Source organism: Phacochoerus africanus, chromosome 15 (assembly GCF_016906955.1).
Source record: "Phacochoerus africanus isolate WHEZ1 chromosome 15, ROS_Pafr_v1, whole genome shotgun sequence".
In the NCBI taxonomy this organism is placed as follows: domain Eukaryota; kingdom Metazoa; phylum Chordata; class Mammalia; order Artiodactyla; family Suidae; genus Phacochoerus; species Phacochoerus africanus.
In genome coordinates this window covers 74,130,910-74,153,315 of record NC_062558.1, presented here as the reverse complement: position 1 = coordinate 74,153,315, position 22,406 = coordinate 74,130,910, and the positions used below count along the sequence as shown (strand labels likewise).

Below are 22,406 nucleotides of genomic sequence, written 5' to 3'. Positions count from 1 at the left end.
ACTTATTCTCTCCTCAGTTTTTGGAGACTAGAAGAAGAGTCGGTTCCTTTGTGGAGGCTCTGAGGGAGAATCTGTTTCACGCCTCTTCTTTGTTTCTCATCCTTGCTCACAATCCCTGGGTTTTCTTGGTTTGCAGACTCCGCCTCCATCTTCATATGGACTTTCCCCGTGTGCCTGTGTAACTCTTCTCTTCTTACAAGAACACCAGTCACATCCTATGCCAGTATGATTTCATCTTAACTAATTATATCTGCAATGAACTTGTTTCCAAATAAGATCATTTTCTGGGGATGTGTATGGGGGGTTAAGTCTTCAACATATCTTTTTTCTTTTTTGGTGGAAGGGAGAGACATAATTTAACCCATAACATCCATCAAGACCCAGGCAAATGTGGGTTTCTTCTCTGACTGCTCCAATCCCCAGGGGTGGAATTAAGTGTTCTTTCTTTAGGACTCACACATATTTACTACATGCTTCTGTTTATCAGAACACTTGACTCACTGACTGTCATTGCTGGTTGAGTGGGGGCCTCATCTCTTTCCTGTTCCTCATAGAGCCTAGTAAAGAGTCTACAGGGAGGATAAACAAGGCCCTACTGTATAGTACAGGGAACTATATTCAATATGGTCCATTAAACCATAATGGGAAAGAATATGAAAAAGAATATATATGTGTATAACTGAGTCACTCTGCTGTAGAGCAGAAATTAAATGCAACATTGTAAATCAACTATACCTCAATAAAACTGAAAAAAATTCACTAATTTGAAGGACCAAAAAAAGTCTATGGGGAATCCTCTGAAAATTTAGGCCCGAGAAGCAGCTCCCCTCCCCTGACCCGTCATGCTGGGCACTGCACGTAACTTTCCATGTAGCAATCCTCACAATGACCCTGTGAAGTAGGTATTTATACATTTAACCCCTATCTTAATAGGAAACAACACTGGGATTTGGAGACGTAAAGTAACTTCGTGTAATCAGAATTATTGCCTCTGAAAACAGAACGGCCGCCTTGAAGGCATCACGGGAAAAGCTCTCTAGTCCCCACCTTCGCGCTTCCCAAAGTCCCCCTGATCTGGCTAATTCAACTCCCCTACCTTGAGAAAAACAAACCTGGAGGCTCAATCCTATTGATCCTGGATCTGTTGCACACTCCCGTCTACACTCCCGCCCCGCTAAGCGTTTTCCCTCCAGAAGTGGAATACAAAGCGGATCCACCCTGCGGACGAGAGCGCGCGGGCAGCTTTTCCGGGCGCGCCTTTCCCGGGAGCGGCGTGGGGACCCGCGCGCTGATTGGCTGCGCTCGGCGGCATGCTCCCGCCCCCGCGCCGTTCCTAGCCCAGCGACTGGCCCGGCAGCAGCGCGCTCAGAACCCGCAGCCCTTCGCGCCCCTCCCGGCCGGCTCCCGCGAGCTGCTGTTGCATGGGGCGCCGCCGGCGGCCGAGGGAGCGTGACTGCGCTGCGCAGGGCGCTAGGAGGCATTGTCGCCGTAAGTGGAGCAGTGAGCAGCCAGCAACTGGGCCCCACCTTCGTGCCCCGCAAAGTAAACGGAGTCTGAGGCTAAGCGCCCAAGGGGCTGGGGGAGAGAGAGAAGTGTCTCCGATTCTGCAGCGTGCCCTCCCCTCCCCCAAGTCACCGGGTGGAAGGAGAAGCGGTGCACCAGCTGAGGTTTCTTCGGTGCCCAGGGGCCCGGCGCCGCGACCGCTCTGGCTTGCCGACTGCAGCTAGACCCCGGCTGGCTCGGGGAGCGGGCGCAGCGGTACCAGGGAATAGGGAGCCTGGGGAGGCGAGAGGACCTCCGTTCCCCGCGGGAGGCGCCCCGGTTGGGAGAGGCTCTCGTAAATTTCGTCCCTGAAGCCACATTTTCGGGGTTTGCTTTCTCTCTGGGGGGCTGAATACGCCTGCCCCAGGGCGTGCCTCTGGGCCTCCGCGATCACCAGCGTTCCCCCCTCTGCCTGCTTTATTCTCCCCAGTCCCCGCCTGCCCGGCGAACGGAGGGCCGGCAACGAGGAGCCATTGGCTGCGGGAACCAGGGGGGTGGGGAAGACGGTGAGGCAGGCCCCCAGCGCGAGGCGTGGGGACCCCGGAGTGGCCACCGCCCTCAATCCTGGGAGGCGCAGCCGGAGGATGCTTAGATGCCCGTAGAGAGCCATGCGCGGGGCTCTGAGAACCCCATGGCTCAAAAACAAGACGCCAGCCCGTCCCGCTCATGCCCCAGCGGGCTTCTTTTCTTTGGGAGGAAAATTGGGTCAACTCTGCCTGGCCTCGAGTGGGCCTTCGGGGCTGCTTGGGTCCGATCCAGATGACTGCTTCTCACTTCCCCAGCAGCTCCGTCCCTTGCCGTGGTCCAGAGAACCCCGCTGGAGCCATTGGTGAGGGGGAGCTTGCACACATGGCTCAAGAGGCTCGAGTTGCCCTTCAGAGCGGCTACCAGGCTCTAAAGTTCCCAAGTGACCACGCCAGTAACTAAATATAGGGGCAGCTGGTGCAGGCGTGGTGTCGCAGCAGCTCTTTTGCACGGATCTCCAGGCTTCAGATAAGGTAGAGTTCTCACTGAAGAGGGTGGGAACCCTAGCAGAGGGCTGCAGTCAGTATTTAAGCAAAAACCAACCCTTCCCAAACCTTGTATCCAGGTGAAACCAGATTATAGATGCAGGAGGGCCGAATTGCCAGCTCTCAGAGCAGGGCAACTTCTTTGCTGGCATTTCATCTTTTAGATCCTAACTTACCATCTGTACCGGTTTAATCACATATTAGTAATGCCTTAGTGTGGGAAAACTGGTTGGATTAGGCTGCTCTCCTCAAAAGACTTTCCTAGTTCCTTGCAGAGAAACAGAATAGATTGATAGGATGGTCTCCAGCCCTTTCCCCACTAATCTGGGGGCAGACTGGCTGTCTTTCTCCCTCTTTCTCTCATCATTTTGGGTGCCTCTGCTTAGCCCCTGGCTCTGTCCCCTTTTCCCAGCCATAGAATGTGCCTTCATGGCAGAGGGCACACATGCTCCTCAGGCCTGGTGTTGTGGCTTCTGGCTTATTCTGCTTTCTTGTCACTTAGTCTCTCTTACCTGATGGAAAGCTCATTCTGGCTCATCCCCTGTCTATGTACCTATACTCCCTCAGTGTGGGCCTTATAGAACATGTTTGCTGGATTTAGACATTCCTTGGAACAGTGGTGCACACTCTGAGGAAAGAAGAACTGGGACTTTGTGGAGAGGGATGTCTTCCTGGGACAGCAGCTGTGTGAGTGCGAGTTTGGGCCCTGTGCTGAAGGGTCTCCAGGATTTGGAGCACTTTCCTTGAAATTTTCTAAGGCTGCCCTCCAATGTCTGGGACCCCAGTCCCAGAACAGACCAATGTGGGCTGGCAGTTCTTGTTTCTCTTTAGGACCCTCTCTGATCTGCTCTCACTACTTCTGCCTGTGGGGTTGACCAGATGCCTTAAGGAGCCAAGAACTTGGGCCTATGAAGTTGGGGCCCTGTGGTTGGGGTCTGGTTCCCTGAGGGCTTCCTTGTATACTGATGGCTGTCACTGGCTGGCATGATCTTTCTTTCATGGAACTGCATGACACTGGGCAGCCAGAATGGTGCTGACACACTGATTTTTGTTGACTCAAATTGCTTGCATAGACAGGGCCCCTTGCATCCTCAGGTGGCCCTGCCTAGGGGGCTTTGCACTCATTGAGGAGTGGGTCTATACCTCTCTCCATCACTTCTATGTGACTCGGGCAATTCTCTGATTTTCTTCAAAACAGTTCAAAACAGAGGAAGAACAACTTTCTTTATGCCTCACTCCCACCCCCTTCTTTCTGGGCTCCTGTTACATGCTAGATATATTCTTTTTTTTTTTTTTTTGGCTTTTTGCTATTTCTTTGGGCCGCTCCCGCAGCATATGGAGGTTCCCAGACTAGGGGTCGAATCAGAGCTTTAGCCACTGGCCTACACCAAAGCCGCAGCAACGTGGGATCCGAGCCGTGTCTGCAGCCTACACCACAGCTCACGGCAACGCCAGATCGTTAACCCACTGAGCAAGGGCAGGGACCGAACCTGCAACCTCATGGTTCCTAGTCGGATTCGTTAACCACTGCGCCACGACGGGAACTCCATGATATATTCTTTCTGTTTTTAGGTCAAAGAGGTCCAGTGTTGGGTTGGGGCAGAAAGGACCAGTCAGGGAATTTGGACAACCTTGTAGGAGCCCTTATGGGGACCCACTCCAGATTCTTGTCATCTCAAGTTTGTTCTTCCCTCAGCGCTGGGGCCCTCTTACTCCATCTTGGGCTTTATACCACATGTGGCCCAGCCACCCTCTCCTCCCATAGCCCTGCTGCTGCCAAAGAGTGACAGGCCTTGGTCATGTGGCCTGGGAGAGGGACTGTCAGCTGGACTTTAGAAGGAATTCTCCCTGGGGGGACAGGTAGTTTTGGGTGAAGGGAGGGTGGTTTCCTCACCCATTAGTGGGGGTGGTGATTTTAGGCAGTAGGAACCTCTGGAGTCTAGAACACATCTGTGCTGTACCCAGAGCATCCTCTGGAATGTAAGGGGCCCCTTTTCCTAGTGACTCTCTCTGACACCCATACTTTAGGGTTGTTCCTATTCCTGCTTCGATGTCCAGTCTCTGAGCCACACTGTAGGGTGTCTGAGCTTGTCACCAGGGGTAAGGTTTTTAATCTGGTTCCTTTTCATCAATGGGCTCTATGGCCTAAGGCACCACTACTCCCACCTGGTGGCAGCTAGTAGAATTGCAAGCACAATGCCTGATTGAAAGTAGTCAGCCCAGGAGCTCCCCTCGTGGCTTGGTGGTTTAAGTACCTGACTAGTATCCATGAGGATGTGGGTTTGATCCCTGGACTCGCTCAGTGGTTAAGGATCTGGCCACCGTGAGCTGTGGTGTAGGTCACAGACGTGGCTCAGTCTCATGTTGCTGTGGCATAGGCCCACAGCTGCAGCTCTGATTCTGCCCTTAGACTAGGCGCTTGTGTGTGCCGCAGGTGCGGCCCTAAAAAGACAAAAAAACAAACAACTGAAAAAGAAAGCAGTTAGCCTAGACAATCCCACCAGGGTTAGCACAGGCCCTGGGCAGCTTGGAGATTTATCTTCTCTTTCCATTCTGTTATGAGGCTCGAATTGCCTCAGTGATGTTCCTTGGAAAAGTCTTCCTCATCAGAATAGTAAGTCAGAGCTATTTCCTGTATTTCCTTCCTCTTGCTTCATTGTTACGCCCTATACCTTATGCTCAGTACATGTTTGTGGCTTTTGATGCTGAATGGGAAGAGGAGGGAGATGGTATGTAGGAAGAATTCTAGGCTGGGAATTAGGAGACCTAGATTTTGTCTTTCTGTCCAGCTGATTTACCTCTCTTCTTGTGTCCTCAGTGTTCTCATTTATAAAGGCATCACACTGAATCACCAAGAGTCCAGCAACATTGCTGTGACTCAGGCTTAGGGGGATGGTTTTAAAGGTAGCATGATGAAGGTGTTAGATCTAGTTTGCCATAGTCCTCACTATTCCCTAATGTGCTACCCTGGCTTACCTTATGCACATCGCCTACCTGGCATTGTTAGGAATTTGAACTTATGACCCCTCTCATTTACACCGTGCCTTAGATTTGTTGTAAGAGTCAATTGATGACTTAGATTTGAAACCCAAATAATGGTCATTGATTATCATTGCCATTGAGAGGTACTAACTGAGCATCTATTTTCAGTGTATGGTGTAAAGTGCCGGGGGAAGGAAGTTCCCTTGTGGTGTGGCAGGTTAAGGATCTGGCGTTGTCACTGCAGCAGCTTGGGTCACTGCTGTTGCAGGTTCAACCCCTGGCCTGGGAACTTCCACATGCCGCGGGTGTGCCCCCAAAATAAAATAAAATAGTTAAAAATAAAGTGCAAGGGGGCAGGGGGAAACACAGTATAAATCCACTCCCTGCCCTAAGCTGCCCTTAGGATAATTGGGGAGACAAGTATGTATATTTTTAAAAGCTTGTAAATAACCCAGGTGGCTTGTGCTAAGGCATTAAGTGCTACTGAAGCTCAAGGAGGAGAGAATACTGAGGGCTGGGGCAATCTAGGAAGACTTCCTGGAGGTGGAGAGATGGAATTTCTACTCATTCCTTAAAGATGTGTTCCTATGACTTGTTTATTCAGAGTCATATGGGTATGTAGCTGGGATTAGATGCTCCTGTCATGTCTGCACGTGTACTGTTTCATCATTGCAGCTAGCATTTATTAAGTAATTTATGAGTCTTGGGCCCTAGGCTAGAAAGGTGTATATATTTTTTCAATCCTCATATGAACCCAGTGAGGTAGGTCTTACTAGATCTACTCAGATGAAGAAACTGGGGCTCAGAGTAGTTAGGAATCTTGCCAAAGGCTTCTCGGCTAATAAATGGCAGGAGTGGGCACCAGGCCTGTCTTCCTCCTCGGCGATTGGCACTAACACACACACACACTGAAGTCATCATTGACCCTCCCTAAGCAGCTGGGTGGGCTTGGCTGGGCCAATCTGTCCACTTGAGCACATGGGAACTTTTTTTGGTATCTGTTTACAGCCGTGAATACTACTGTCACCCCCTTTTCTCTGCCCTTTGTATTCTTCTGCCTTTGACCCTCTGATGTGTTCATTTGAATGCCTTGAGCTATCTGTGATGCTGGGATTGGGACCCAGGAGCAAAAAAGGGCACCGACCTTGGTCTCAAGTTCATTCTCTCCATGGGGCACTGCTGCCAGGGGCTATAGGTGACTTTTGTAAAGAAGTGAGCACTGGGTATGCAATTGGGCTGGATTATTGTCATTTACTTTGACCTTGGCCAGGCCATTTAGTCCCTCTCTCTGCCTTCCTTCTCTGTAATAAAAAGGAGTTGGTGACATTTCCAGAGTCCTTTAGGTCTTCAGCACCTAATCATTTTGATGGTGTCCTCACCCTTCTTTTTTTTTCTTTTCTTTTCTTTTTTTTCTGTTGTCTTTTGTCTTTTTAGGGCCTCACCCGCGGCATATGGAGATTCCCGGGCTAGGGGTTGAATTGGAGCTGCGGCTGCCAGCCTACACCACAGCTACAGCAATGCCAGATCTGAGCTGCATCTGCGACCTACACCACAGTTCATGGCAACGCTGGATCCTTAACCCACTGAGCGAGGCTAGGGATCGAACCCAAAACCTCATGGTTCCTAGATGGATTTGTTTCCTCTGCACCACCACAGGAACTTCCATCCTCACCCTTTTTTAAGACTTTTCTCCCCAGTGATCCAGTCTCCCTTCTGTCATTTCCCTATCGCCCCACCCCATACCTTTTCCATTGGGCTCTTGCTGGTAAACTCAGCATCAGGCTGATAAACAGCTCGTTGGCTAAAACTGTAATCTTCCCTCCATATTTCTGCAAGGGAAGGGAATTCTTAGACACCACCTCCCTGTGAGACTGTGAGCTCTGACTCGACAGGGCTCCTTCTCATTCACCTTTGTGTCCCCACTTCCGGTGGGAGGATCCTGGCAGAGGTAAGATGAATCAAGAGCTGAAGGACCTGTCCTGTGTACAGGGCTATGGGATGGAGGGCCAGGTGTCTCTCCCTTGCACTTGGCTGCATGCCCCCCCTCCTTCCACTGCTCCACCTGTTAAGTGAGTCACAGGCCAGTGCACACCTGCATCCTCACACCCTCCTGGCCACTGGCTCAGGCCCTGGCGAGGTCGCACGTGTTGATCCTCCCAGGAAACCAGCAGGGCAGGGATATCCCCCCTTCTGATGGGCAGAGGCTGAGCTGATTGTAGCCCGGGCTCTAGGATACTCAAGAGGAGGTGAGTGGCCTGGGGCCTTCCCTGTGGGCCAGCCTCCCGGGGAGGGTAGATTCAGGAGGCGGGTCCCCAGCTGGTGGGCAGGTGCTTCACAGCCCTGTGTCTTCCCCAGGCCCAGGTCCCCTTATAAGCAGCAGACCAGCCCGGTGGCTGGCATCAGGACATCTGCGTCTGCATGCTGAGGAAGATGGGTGAGGCCGTGGCCAGAGTTGCAAGGAAGGTCAACGAGACGGTGGAGAGTGGTTCCGACACCCTGGGTGAGTGAGTGCATGGCTCTTCGAGCTGTAGGGTGCCCTGCAGGTGGTTGGTGGGCTTAGGTTAGAGCTGAGATAGAAAGAGAAGGTTAAGGAGACAGTGTCAGCATATACCCTTGGCAGGAGGAGCAGTGTTCCATGGATTTTTCCTGCAGCTGTGTTTAGATTGTGTATATGGAATTCCAGCGTAAGATGTATCTCTTACCATGGGTCATGGTCATAGAGGTTTGAAAAACACTGAGGGAAGAGTTCCATCCACCTGGAGCCCACCTCCCTGCCCTCAGTCTGCACACGACTCCAAGTGTGTGTGTACCCTTGGACCAAAGGGCAATAGCTGGCCCTGCTGAGTAGCCCCTTGAACCAGGCCCTGTGCAGGTGCCTCACAAGTGTGGCCTTAGTGAAGCTTCACAACCTCCCCATGATGGATGGTACCCACCAGGCATGACTAGCCACGGTCTTCAAATGAGGAGGATCGAAGGCAAAATGGGTCTTTTTTCAGATTATCAAGCCAGGAGGTCCCTTTTCACACCACTGTTTTAATTGAATTGTGTCATGTATTGTTGAATTGGTCATAGCATTTTAGCTCGTGCAGCTACCTTAAGACTGTAAGCATTTAAGCAAACCATCCTATTTGATTGCATTTAGCAGATGTTTGTTGACGATCTGCCATGCACAAGGGTCAGCAGGGGATTCAGTGTGTTCGTGTGTGTGTGTGTGTGTGTGTGTGTGTGTGTGTGTGAGAGAGAGAGAGAGAGAGAGAATGACCCTCTGGAATGCTTTGGCACCTTAGAGCCACAGGTATGTTGCAGGAACAGAGAGGAGGTGAGCGCAGTCCTGCTTAGTGGATGAGTGTGCAGGTGAACAGAGTGGGATTTGAGTTGGGCCTTTGGCATGTGGGGAGAAGCTTTACAGGCAAGAAGGGATGTGTGTGAAGGAGCACTGCCATGAAGGTTACTGCCTGAGCAAAGGCCCACAGGAAAGGTAAAGCGTTTCTGCAAGCAGCCATTGGTCAGGTGTGTCTGAGGCTCCAGGGGTAGGGGGTGGTGGCCCAGGAAGTGGAGGGACATTCAGCCTTCAAAACACAGGTAGGCACCACCTCTTCCAGGAAGCTCTCAGGCCTACCCCATCCACCCCCTCCCCACCCACTCCCTTCCTCCTCTGTAGCACTCATTCAGTGTCCCCGGAGGGCAGGGATCCTGTGGTCTTTTGTCTCTCACCTGCCTAGAGCCAGAGCAGTGTCTGGCACTTCGTAAGCACGCGCTTGCAGGTGTCTGCTGTACTGAGCTATAGTGAAAGAAGCATCTCCTCTGTCAATAAACAGAACTCAAACATTGCTCTGGTTTTGGAGGGAAGTTTCAGGTCCAGGAGCACCTCAGGCTAGAGAGCTGAGGGCTATGGGCCCACAGGAAAGGAACTCTGGAATCCTGTGCTGGTCACTCTTTTTTACTTTGTCTTTTTTAGGGCTGCACCCACAGCATATGGATGTTCCCAGGCTAGGGGTCAAATCAGAGTTGTAGCTGCTGACCTATGCCACAGCCATAGCAATGCCAGATCCAAGCCGTGTCTGTGATCTACACCACAGCTCACAGCAGCCCCGGATCCTTAACCCACTGAGCAAGGCCAGGGATCAAACCATCCATAGCAATCTCATGGATGCTATTCAGATTCGTTTCCCCTGATCCATGACGGGAACTGCTGTACTGATCACTCTTCTGCTCGCTTACCCAAGTGCTCCAGGCTCTCCACCACTGAAATGGTTTGGATTTTAATCTCTACTCTGCCACCTCCTAGTTGCCTTACCTCTCAGAGCCTTGATTTCTTCATCCATAAAATGGGGATGGTCATTGTGCCTCCCCCACCAAGGTGGTATCATGTCTATAAGATGCTTTGCACGTAGGTAGCTCAGTTGGAAGCTTTTTTTTTTTTTTTTTTTGGCTGCACCCATGGCACACAGAAGTTCTAGGCCAGGGATTGAACCAGAGCCACAGCAGCGACTGGAGCCACTGCAGTGACAACACTGGATACTCATCCCTCTGTGCTACACAGGAACTCCAGCAGCTATGATTTTTTTTTTTCTCTTTTGGCTGCACCTGTGACATATGGGAATTCCCAGGCCTGGGATCAAATCTAAGCTGGAGCTGCAACCTATGCCACAGCTGCCACAATGCCAAACCCATAACCCATTGTGCTGGGCTGGGGATCAAACCAGCATCTCCACAGAGACAAGCCAGATCATTAACCCACTGCACCACGGCGGGAACTCCCCAGCCATGATTTTTAATTTTTTCTCATCTTCAAGGGCTGGAGTGGGGCCTAAGTCCCTTCCCTTCCCCCACCACAGACACACCTACTACCTACTCCAGATGTCAGCCAGCCTCCTGGCTCGGTGTCTTCACATTGCCTTGGGATGGGGAGTTCAGCGCAAATTGCAAATTGACAGATCTCTGCAGTGAATAACCTACCCTTACCTTAAAATGTCACCGGGAGAGAGACTGCACCTCATTTTCCTCCAGACGTGAGAAGGGGGCCCGGTGGAGGGGCTGCAGAGGAAGGAGAGCAGGATTCTGACCTCGTTGAGGAAGTGCTGTTTGAGGGAGGATTTCAGGGGACAGCAGTGAGGAGGCCGATGGCCCAGGCACAGGGAGGGCTGCACCCGAGTGGGGTCGCTGCAGAGTGGCGGCAGGGACACTGGGGAGGTGAAGAGAGAAAGCGCCAGAGAGCCTGGAGGGCTGTGCGTGTTGAGTCTAGACCTCAAGGTCTGGGGATCAGAGATTAAACTTTCAGTTACCGCCGTGGGCCAGGGAGGGGGGTGATTTCTGTGAGCTGAGGAGTGGACGCCCTGCCTGGGGGGAAGTGCTCAGGATGTGTAAGGTAGGGCACCCTGCCACCAGCTCCTCTCCCTGCTCAGGACACGCCCACTGCAAAACCCAAGTCAGGCCTTTGGCCGCCCTGCCTGGCCTGAGATTGGAACCCTGACTGGCTGTCACCAGTGTCTGGGCCTTCTCCCCACCACGTTGTCCTGGGGTGGGGGTGGGACAGATGGTTGTGGATCGCTAGGCTTGTGAGATTTGTCAATTTGGGATTTGAGATTTGCCAGTTTGCCAACTTAGGAGAGGAGTTAATACTTTGGCCTTGGCAGTCTTGGTGAAAGCTGGAGACCTTCACATGGAGGTGGCTGGGTGGCTCTGTAAAGTCAGGGCTGAGTGAGAGGGGTCCTTTTTACCTCCTCACTCTCCAGCAAAAAAGCAGGATGACAGAACGGGCCACTGTGGGTGCCTGTAGTCCTGACCCTCTGGCAAGTGGAGCTCATCAGGTTTGTGCAGTTTGAGGGGGCTGGGCATTCAGCATGTATTGAGCACCTGCTGTGAGCAAAGTGCTAGGGGACTCCCAGGGATAAATGCAATGGGGTTCTGGACCTGGGACTGTGCGTGCAATGAGTGACACACAGGCTCCGTGCTGAGCTGTGTCAGAGGGATCACAGGTGGTCATAATTCAGAGGTGGGAGATGTTGCTGGGGGTTGAAGGAATCCGGGAAGGCTTTCTGGAGGAGGTGGGAATTGGCATGGGTCTTGAAAGATAGGTGAAGTAACCCAATACGGCTCTCATGTAAAATAGCAAATAATCTAAAGCAGCCTAAAAAACTAGCACCGGAACATGGCTTAAATAACTTTTGTTACAGCTACATAATGCAATTTATGTAGGTATTAACCACGGCATGTAAATTTCATTACGTGCTCAAATGAAGATTAGCAAATTCTCATGTATAATGTGAACTGGAAAAGAACAAGGATCCCAAGCTGTATAGACAGCAAGATGCCAATTATGTTAAGCATGTATATATACATAGATAAAAATTGGAAAGCACTAGGACGAAGATGGATGTTAGAAAATACTGGAGTTCCCGTTGTGGCTTGGTGGGTTAAGAACTCGACATAGTGTCTGTGTGGATGCAGGTTCAATCCCTGGCCTCACTCAGTGGGTTAAGGTGTGGCCTGGGTCGCAGATTTGGCTTGGATCTGGTGTTGCCATGGTTGTGTGTAGGCTGGCAGTTGCAACTCCGATTCGACCCCTAGCCTGGGAACTTCCATATGCCAAGGATGTGGCCTTAAAAAAAAAAGAAAAAGAAGAAAGAAAATACTACTCTGAAATTCCCAAATGTTCAATGATGAACATAGTCTTCTTCTTTTTTTTTTTTCCTTTTCTTTTGTGGGGCCGCACCCACAGCACATGGAGGTTCCCAGGCTAGGGGTCTAGTCGGAGCTACAGCTGCTGGCCTACGCCAGAGCCACAGCAATGCCAGATCTGAGCCACATCTGTGACCTATACCACAGCTCATGGCAACACCGGATCCTTAACCCACTGAGCGAGGCTGGGGATTGAACCTGCAATCTCACGGTTCCTAATTGGATTCGTTTCCACTGTGCCATGCCGGGAACTCCTATTATTCTTAAACAGAGAGAAAAATAGGTTTTAGGGAAAGGACCACCTGCCACTCTAGAGAGTGAAAGTAAAACCCACTTCCCAACAGCGCAGTAGAGTAAGAAGCAAGTTCAGGTCTCAGCCCTGCCCCTGGGTGTGGAATGGGCTTTCCTTCTGCTGAGTTCCCCACCTTGTCTCTCTGGGCACAGACTAGGGGTACAGGCCTCCTGGGATGGCTGCATAGCGGGAACTCCCTGTAGAGACTGGGCTGGGGAGAGCCCCCTTACCCCCACCCTCACCTCACTCAGGTAGGTTACCACGGTCACCCTCACTTGCGCCCCCTCAGGCATTTGTGGGTTCTCTCTGGAACCAAGATTGCTCCTCCTGCAGCCTGAGCTTTGGTTCCTAGCCCTTGTTGCCTCACTCCAGGCCTCTTGACCCCTAAAAGGTGAGCTCCTTTCTACCTGGTTCCTGGTGTGTCCCTTGGTTTGAGTGGAGGCCACTTTCCTTCAGCCCCTCACTCCTCAGCAGCATCTTCTAAATTTTTCTTTTCCTTTTTTTTTCTTTCTTTCTTTTTTTTTTCATCTTTTCGTCTTTTTAGGGCCGCACCTACGGCATATGGAGGTTCCCAGGCTAGGAGTCCAATCCAAGCTGTGGCCTCTGGCCTATGCCACAGCCAGGGCAACGCCGGATCCTTAACCCACTGAGCGAGGCCAGGGATGGAACCCGCAACCTCATGGTTCCTAGTGAGATCCGTTTCCACAGTGCCACGATGGGAACTCCACCCTTCTAAATTTTTCAAATAAGCTTGCAAAGAGTTAGAAACTCAGCACCGAACTCAGACCCCCCTCCCCTGAACCACGCTTCCCTCTCCATCCACCCCTTGTCTCCCAAGTTAGTTCTTCCTCTTTGTAAAGGCCTCATGCCCACCTGGACTTCCCTGGGTCCTTGTACCCCTGCGTGGCCTCTGTCTGACCTTGCTGGCTTCCCGTGACAGCACATGCAGCCAGTGGACCTGTAGGCTAGGCCACTCTGCACCTCATTCCTCTCCAAGGGGGAGGCTTCCAGATTTGGGAGGATGGCTTTACAAACTGACAGTTATTGCAGAAGAGCAGGATTTGGAACGGCTTAGGAGAGGGAGGGAAGGGAGGGCTTGCCTGGCTGGGATCGAGGCACTGGCAAAATGGGAAGAGGGAAAGACCATGGTGAGCCGGGGGGCGGGGGAGAGGAGCTATCATTTCTGGGCCCTGCTCTGTCTCAGACTTTAATGCTGGGGGCAGATGTTTGATGTCTCTTTTCATCCTTTCTATACTCTTTCTCACTTCAAGAAGATTCTGAGTCATTAGGAGTTCCCGTTGTAGCGCAGTGGTTAACAAATCTGACTAGGAAACATGAGGTTGCAGGTTCGATCCCTGGCCTCGCTCAGTCGGTTAAGGATCCCGGCGTTGCCATGGGCTGTGGTGTAGGTCGAAGATGTGGCTCTGGCGTAGACCAGCGGCTACAGCTCTGATTCGACCCCTAGCCTGGGAACCTCCATACGCCGTGGGAGTGGCCCTAAAAAAACAAAAAAACAAAAACAAAAAGAAAAGAAAATTCTGAGTCATTAGCTCTTAGCGTGTTGCTCTCCCCCCTCCCTCGAGTCTATTTTGCCTGGAATTTGTTTTGGTCCCTCCATTCTGTGCCTTCATTGCTCCCGTGTATTTTCTTTCTCTTTTATTTCTATGCAACATTCTGAGAAATTTCCTCAGATCTGCCTTCCATTTCACCATTTGCTTCTTCATGTGTATTCAATCTACTCTTGAACCCATCCACTGAGTTTAACTTTTAAGGCTGTATTTCTTTTTCCTTTTTCTTTTTGTCCTTTTAGGGCCACACCCATGGCATATGGAGGTTCTCAGGCTAGGGGTCTAATTGGAGCTGTAGCTGCCGGCGTACACCACAGCCACAGCAACATGGCATCTGAGCTGTGTCTGCGATCTACACCACAGCTCACGGCAACACCGGATCCTTAACCCACTGAGCGGGGCCAGGGATCGAACCCACAACCTCATGGTTCCTAGTCGGATTTTTTTTTTTTTTTTAGTTTACAACTACATGTTTATTAAATTAAATTAGGTTACAATGCAATATGGCCACTACCATTAAGCACTGATGGAAACTGAAATAGCTCTTTGTGGTTTCTATATATTTTGCTTTCTTCTTCTAAGAAATCTATTTTTAGTTGAATAATATCCACAAGATTGCAGAAATTCCTTTGATTAAGGGTGGTTTGTTTTCTGCTGATCTATATTTGATGCTTACTTTTTGGAACTTATTTATTTTTCTTTTATTTTCCCACTGTACAGCAAGGGGATCAAGTTATCCTTACATGTATACATTACAATTACATTTTTTTCCCCCACCTAGTCAGATTTGTTAACCACTGAGCCACAACGGGAACTCCAAAGCTGTATTTCTTTAAAAAATCTTATTTAATATAGTGAAACTTTTCTTTAGATCCAATACATCTTTTTTTTTTTTTTTGGTCGTTTTAGGGCCGCAGTGGTAGCACGTGGAAGTTCCCAGGCTAGGGGTCAAATTGGAGCTGCAGCTGCCAGCTAAATCCAATAAATCTTTTACCTCCTACTAAAAAATCTGACTTAAGGGAATACTAATTTATTCTTTTTTTTAAGGCCACACCCTCGGCATATGGAAGTTCCCGGGCCAGGGATTGAATCCAAGCTATAGCTGCAGCACTGCCAGATCCTTTACCAACTGTGCTGGGCTGAGGATTGATCCCATGCCTCCACAGTGACCTGAGAGGAAAACTTGGAGTCCTAAGCAACCCACAAAGGCTGCCTGTCCTTTCACACAGTTTTTTTTTTTTTTGCTTTTTGCTTTTTAAGGCCACACCCACAGCACATGGAGGTTCCCAGGCTAGGGATCGAATTGGAGCTACACCCACCAGCCTACGCCACAGCCACAGCAACTCGGGATCTGAGCCACATCTTTGACCTACATCACATGTCACAGCAATGCTGGATCCTTAACCCACTGAATGAGGCCAGGGATCAAACCTGCGTCCTCATGGGTTCTAGTCAGATTCATTAACTGCTGAGCCGTGACAGGAACTCCTTCCTTTCACACAGTTTTGAAACCACAGTCAGCTACCTTGTCTGCTGAAAGTAGGGAAAAAAATCAGAGGCTAATATGTGCCTGGTCATTTAAGATGCCTCCCATGCTAAAGTGAAGGTACAGGCCGCCCTAGTGAGCTGTTTCTGCTTATATGAAGATTCTGGACCCCACTCTAGAGCTTTCAGAGTGGAATCGTAGTGGGTGGACATAGCGACCTGCGTGTTAACATGACCCCTGTATGATTCTTCCTGCCTTGAGTTTTTTGGGAACCACTGGCTTACTATTTATAGTCTGAAACTTTCTTCTCCTGATGGGTTCTGGCTCTGGGGACTGGGCAGGGGGTTGTTGTCTGGGCAGAACTCTGGACATCTCTGTGTGTGTGTGTGTGTGTTTGTGTGTGTGAGAGAGAGAGAGAGAGAGAGAGAGATAAAGTAAATACGAACATGAACTTGATCGATCCCCAGGGCACTGAGTGGTGTGTGTGTGTGTGTGTCTGTGTGTGCGCGCATGTGCATCTGTGTGTGAGAGAGAGAATAAATATGAACATCATCTTGATCCATCCCCAGGGAAGTGAGTGGCTAGGCTGGGAGGTGTGAGATAACCAAGTGGGGAGACCCAGGCTAGTGGGAGAAGGGCTGTGTTCCCCTCTTTCCCCTTCCCCTCCTGCCCCCCGGCCCCCAGGCTCGCCCACACTTTGGCCACCTTTCTCCCATACTCACCAGCAGATGGAGCCCTGTCACTGGCCAACCTGGTGACAGGCTCCTGAGCCCTGTGCCTAGACCAGGATCTTGGTTGGATGTGAGCACCCAGGTCCTGACAAGGGCTTCCACACCCAGGCCAGCCCACATCCTGTGTCTGCATTCCCAGGTGACGTCACAGGAACGGGATTTTGCAGCCCCTTTCTCGAGCAAGGGTGCTGAGGTGTCAGGACCTCAAGTGGTGTCGGAGGCCCTGCCTAACACCTTCCCTCTAGACACGTCCACTGCCCCTTTGTCATCAGGCACACATTGAGCACGTACTTTGTGCACCTTTCCTGGAGGAGCCAATGCCCAAGGAGTGCCCAGTCAGGAGGGGGAGGCAGACACACATATTCTCACACACATGTCCCAAGGGGCAGGGGGCAGCCAGGACAGGCCTGGCCACTGTCTTTCTTGGCCCTAGGCGGGGCCTTTGGCCCATAGTTCCTGGCCCAGAGCCCAGGAGCCAGTGCTGTAGTGAGGGAGTTTGCACGGACGAGGTGACCTTCCAGCTGAACCTTAAAGAACAGAGCAGGTTTTGGGGTGTAAGTGTGGGATCTGAGCAGAGTTCAAGGGCTGTCTAGGTGAGGGCATCTGAGCAGGCAGAAGGGAACAGCAAGGCTGCAACTGGGGGCAGGGAGGAAGGGGTGGCAAAGGCAGCTGAGGCAGGAGGGGAGGTGAGGGTTGGCTCGGATCCCGGAGGGCCTCGAGTGTCACCTGAGGTAGTTTCTGCAGTGACGTTCTGTCTTACCCCAGGGGTTCGGTCCTAAAGGTAGCGTGAAAAGTGAAGGTTGCCGAGAGTCAGGATGAGCCATGAAGAATTACAATGAGCTCACACTTGTTTCCTGCCCATGGCTCATTCAGCCCTCAAATGATCCTGTGATTTAATGGTGACTCAGCCTTGGGAGGTAGCTACTGTTAGTATCCCCATTTCACAGAAGAGAAAACCAAGGGCACAGAAAGGCTAAGCAATGTCCCCAAGGTAGGGGAGGATTTGCACATAGGTGCCCTGACTACCGAGTCCAGGTTCTCACCCCCATGTGAACTAGCAGCCCCCGGACACACCGTGTTGATGGTTGGGGACCATGTGAGTGTGCTGGCCTGTGGAGTGCACAGGTTGTAGAAAGAGGTACCTTCAAATACCCAGGTCACAGTCAGCATCTGAGTTCAGTAGTTTCAACGAGCTGCCTCTGCTCTTCCTGATCTGGGCAGCAGTGGGGGCCCCAGCTGGCTCTGAGCAGGGAGTGATGTGATCGGGCCAGGTTTCAGAGGAGCACCCCTGGGTTTAGGATGGAGGTGAGACCATGGAAAGGGTACCAGGAAAGGGCCCCTCCCTGTGCCGGGCCTGTGCTGGTGTGGCTTTGTCCTGAGTGAGGTCGGTGGGAGGAAGATGCAAGGAAGTCAGAGTGTGGACGGGGCTGGGCAGCCACTTGGTTGTGGGGGTGAACAATTTGAAACCTGGTCTTTTTTTTTTTTTTTTAACTTTTCTAGGGCTGTTCCTGCAGCATACGGAGGTTCCCAGGCTAGAGGTCTAATTGGAGCTGTAGCCGCTGGACTATGCCAGAGCCACAGCAATGCGGGATCCAAGCTGCATCTGCGACGTACACCACAGCTCACGGCAATGCTGGATCCTTAACCCAAGGCCATGGATCGAACCTGCAACTTCATGGTCCCTAGTTGGATTCGTTAACCACTGAGCCCTAATGGGAACCCTGAAACCTGGTCTTAATGTAACAGAAAAAGGGAAGCCTGGGACGTTTATGTGAATAAGGGGATTCTGATGAGTCGGGGTCCCCAAGGGACACCCCTGAAGAAGCACGCAGTGGGGAAGTATGAGCGGAACCAGGTAGAAATGAAATTTCTACAAAAGTGCCTCTGTCCCAGAGGGCCCGAATTCTGGGGTCCCTGACAGCCCCAGTGTATCCTTCACCCTCCCACCAGCACAGTCCAGCAGGTACCCCAAGAAGCAGGTGGTTAAATAGCTCCTGCCAGGCTTCCTGGCTGCCCTAGGTCTCTGGCACTTGAAGAAACATTTTTGAAGATGAAGAGAAATACTCTTTGAAACCACATGGATAATTAGGCAGCTTTGAAAAATGAATGTTGGTAGGAAAATGAAAATGTTCTGCCTCTGAGTGATAATCAAATAGGTAACTTTGTGGCATCAAAAGCTTGCACTGCTTAAGTACGAGTGTGTTAGCCTGGGGGAGGTGATTTAGCAAGGCTGAGGAGTTTATTAAAATCAAACACAGCCAGAAATGCAAACGTGGCTCTGGCTGACAAGTATGTGATACATGGGCCTGGCAAACCAACCACCCTGGGATGGAGCCCCAACAAGTCCCCCTGCTGCAGGTGTGGTGACACAGGCTAAAATGAGTGATCCCTGCCTTTCCTTTAGACGTTAGGAAATTCTTATTTAATCTGAGACAGATGCCACAAAATGTCGCCAGCATCAAAAGACGAGGTTGAATTAAGAGCTGCTTAACCATCTGCCCTGTCTTTGTTGACTGTTTTTTGCTAAGACGTGTGTTTTCATCCTGCTCCAATTTATCCCTGCAATTCCTGACTCTGTCAAGTTTATTTTGGCAAATGCACATTTGCTGTGCTGTGTCTGTCTGTGTAACACTCTGCAGAGGATGGGAAGCTGAGAGGAAGAGGAGGGAGCTGATTCCTGAGCTCTGATAGGTGTCTCATTGGGCCGGGCATTTGCTAGTGTTTCTGCCCAGATGGTACTTTGCCCAGATCTTTGCATGCCTCCCTCCTGTTTATTCGCATCTCAGCTATAAATGCTACTTCCTCCAAGAAGCCCTCCCAGACTATTCTAGCGCAGGTTGCTGTTGATGCCCATCTCCGTTACCTGCCTTTGTGTTTACTTCTCTTCTTCCCATGCTAGAGTGCAGGCTCCTCAAGGCCAGGCCAGGGATTCTGTATCCTTGGACAGTGTCCTGGATACTCAGGAGGTCATATGAATGATGGCATCTGATTATCTCAGTGGCTCTGGATGGATGGTGTTTTCATGTCACTCATAGAAAGGGAGAGTGAGGGGAGTTCCTATTGTGGCGCAGTGGAAACAAATCTGACTAGGAACCATGAGGTTGCAGCTTCGATCCCTGGCCTCATTCAGTGGGTTAAGGATCCAGTGATGCTGCGAGCTGTGGTGTAGGTCGTAGGCATGGCTTGGATCCTGTGTTGCTGTGGCTGTGGGGTAGGCCGGTAACTGTAGCTCTGATTTGGCCCCAGCCTGGGAACTTCCATATGCCATAAAAAAAAAGAGAATAAATAAATAAATAGATAAAAGAACAAAAACAAAAACACACACAAAAAAAAGAAGGGGAGAGTGAGGCTTGGCGAGCTGCAGTGGTCTGCCTGGACTCTTAAGCCAGCGAATCTTGTGCTGGAATTTGAACTCGAGTCTGTTGGCCTCCTGGGCCCTCTGGAACATGCCACCTGCCTCAGCGGGACCTAATCTTTGCCTTCATGGAGCTCTCTGCCCAGCCAGGAAGAGTGAAACAAACACATTAGTCATTCTCACGTGTGCCACATAGGCTAGGCGCCCTGACACCCAATGGGAGCTTCAGGACGGGAGCAGTTGCATCATTGAGGACAAAGTTTTCTGGAGAGGTGGCATTTAAACAAGACCTTGTAACATGGTATTGTCAGGTGAGAAGGATTTTGAGGATAAGGGAGGACATGCTACTTAATGGGAACAGGACTAGCAGAGATACAGAGGTGGGAAAATAAAGGGCTTTTGCAGGGATCAGTGAGTAGTCTGGCTCGGCCAGAGCATGGGAGCAGGATGTCTGAAAAGGGAGGTTGGCCCCAGATCCCTTGGCTAGACTGCTGGGCTGCAGCAGGTGGGTTCATCCAGTGTGCCATGGGGAGTCCTGCAGGTTCTTGAATGGGGGGAGGTGTTCAGGTGATGGGAAGGGGAGGGTGGAGGCCAGGGAGAGGGAGCCCTCAGTGGAGAAGCAGCCATGGTCAGTGTCAAGGTGGAGATCAGGGTTGTGAAGCTGGTTCCTTTCAGGTAACAGTAAAACCATATTAGAATAGCTACATTTTTGTTCAGGTTCTTGCCATGAGCTCAAACCCTAGACAGATATTAGCTCATTCTTTGCTTTGTCCCCCTAGAGGGCATTTGAAGCTTCATTTTATAAAGGGGAACCAAAGCCAAAGCTTGCCAGCAGTGAGGGGTATAGTTAAGTTCAGAAGTGTTGGCCCAGCTCTGTGCTAGGCTTAAGGGAGAGTCAGCAGAACATATGCCCTTCCAGTCAAGTTCACTGCCCCTGGATCCTGGAGGCAAGTATCTGCAGATATTTACATGTTCAGATGAGGTGGTCCAGCACAAGCACTAAGGCAGGTGTCCTGGGGTTGGAGGCGAGGTGGTTGGGGCACCCTCCCTGGAGGAGGTGGGGCTGGGCTGGCAGGAGGATCTGTGGGGGCAGAGGGGGGAGGGAAGGGCCTTCTAGGCTGTGGGCATGGTGTGAGCGAAATCTGGGCGATGAGAGAGGTAGAGGACTGACAGGTGGACGTGGAGGGGTGTGCAGCTGGCGGCCCAGCCCCAGTGTTGGGCTGGGTCAGATGCTGAACCCAAGGTGGTACTTGGAGGCCTTTGCTTCTGCTTCCTTGGTCCTTGCATTTGTGCACCTGGGACCTCAGGAAACCTAATTACTGCTCTGAGAAAGCATTCCTTACAGGGCAGGATTCTTTATTCTTTCAAGACTGAGCGACTGAGGAGGAAAAGTATGGTAAAAATCCAATCAGTTGGAGTTTCTGTCATGGTAACAAACCTGACTAGTATCCATAAGGATGCAAGTTTGATCCCTGGCCTCGCTCAGTGGGTTAAGGATCCGGTGTTGCTGTGAGCTGTGGTGTAGGTCACAGACGTGGCTTGGATCCCGTGTTGCTATGGCTGTGGTACAGGCCAGTAGCTGCAGCTCTGATTCGACCCCTAGCCTGGGAACTTCCATATGCCAAGGGTGCAGCCCTAAAAAGACACACACACACACACACACACACACACACACAATCCTATCAGTCAATGACTGCAGCTCTGTTGTGCCCAGGGCTTTGTTGGGGAAGGGCAGTCTCCCCAGCTGTCAGTGTGGCCTCCTGGCCTTCCATCCTGTGCAGAAGTGGGCTCCAGGCTAATTGAGTCGTCAGTCATCTCATCACCCATGGAGATGCACCCCCCCCATGTTGGCTCCTGCCCTGTGGCCAGTGGCCTTGGCTATAGCACAGTACCATCAGGCCTCCTCTGCCCAGCAAGTCAGGCCAGGGAAATGTGCTCCAGGATATACATTGTCGCCTCCTGTGGAATGGGCATTGTGCTTGACCCTGGGGGCGTTGGGGAGGATGGGAGGTGAAAGGGCACTGTTCCTGCTGCAAGGGACAAGTGTTTGCCTCCCTATGGCCATGTGCATGTGATGTTCACAGTTTTTGCCATGTCAGAGGGTACTCCCAGTCATGGGTGGAGTATCATGATCAACTCTGAAGTCAGGCTGCCCTGATTCGAAGTCTGGCTCAACCACTCGTAAGCCGTGTGAACTTGGGCAAGTTACTTCATCTCTCTGATCAAGTTGAGTCTGATCTGAGTCACAGTTTTCTCATCTCTAAAAAGGTCCTTTCTCTCTGCTGTACTCTAGAAAATTGACAGCACACTGTAAACCAGCTATAATGGAAAAAATAAAAATCATTAAAAAAATAAAATAAAATAAAAAGGTCCTTACTTTCTAGAGTTGTGAGGGTGAAAATTATGGAATGCCCCTAAATGTTTAGAATGGTGGCCATGGAGTTCCCGTCGTGGCGCAGTGGTTAACGAATCCGACTAGGAACCATGAGGTTGCGGGTTCGATCCCTGCCCTTGCTCAGTGGGTTAACGATCCCGCGTTGCCGTGAGCTGTGGTGTAGGTTGCAGACGTGGCTCGGATCCCACGTTACTGTGGCTCTGGCGTAGGCCGGTGGCTACAGTTCCGATTGGACCGCTAGCCTGGGAACCTCCATATGCCGCGGGAGCGGCCCAAGAAATATCAAAAAAAAAGACAAAAAAAAAAGGAATGGTGGCCAGCATGCTCAGTGCCATATAATAAAATCATCCACTGTGATTATTGC

The 22,406-nt window shown here is 51.0% G+C and overlaps 1 protein-coding gene across 2 annotated transcripts in view; it reads left to right on the top strand.

Moving 5' to 3' along the window:
* Nucleotides 1-1,378: 1,378 nt before the first annotated feature.
* LRRC20 (leucine rich repeat containing 20) overlaps nucleotides 1,379-22,406 on the top strand; it is an 82,977-nt gene continuing 61,949 nt past the window's right edge. The window contains exons 1-3 of one of the 2 annotated variants that reach the window (XM_047761759.1): nucleotides 1,379-1,488; nucleotides 2,325-2,540; nucleotides 7,890-8,034. In XM_047761759.1, the coding sequence (XP_047617715.1) occupies nucleotides 7,953-8,034 (82 nt within the window). In that variant the 5' untranslated portion in view covers nucleotides 1,379-1,488; nucleotides 2,325-2,540; nucleotides 7,890-7,952. The remainder of the gene's footprint in view (nucleotides 1,489-2,324; nucleotides 2,541-7,889; nucleotides 8,035-22,406) is intronic. The other variant, XM_047761758.1, reaches the window with a different exon arrangement.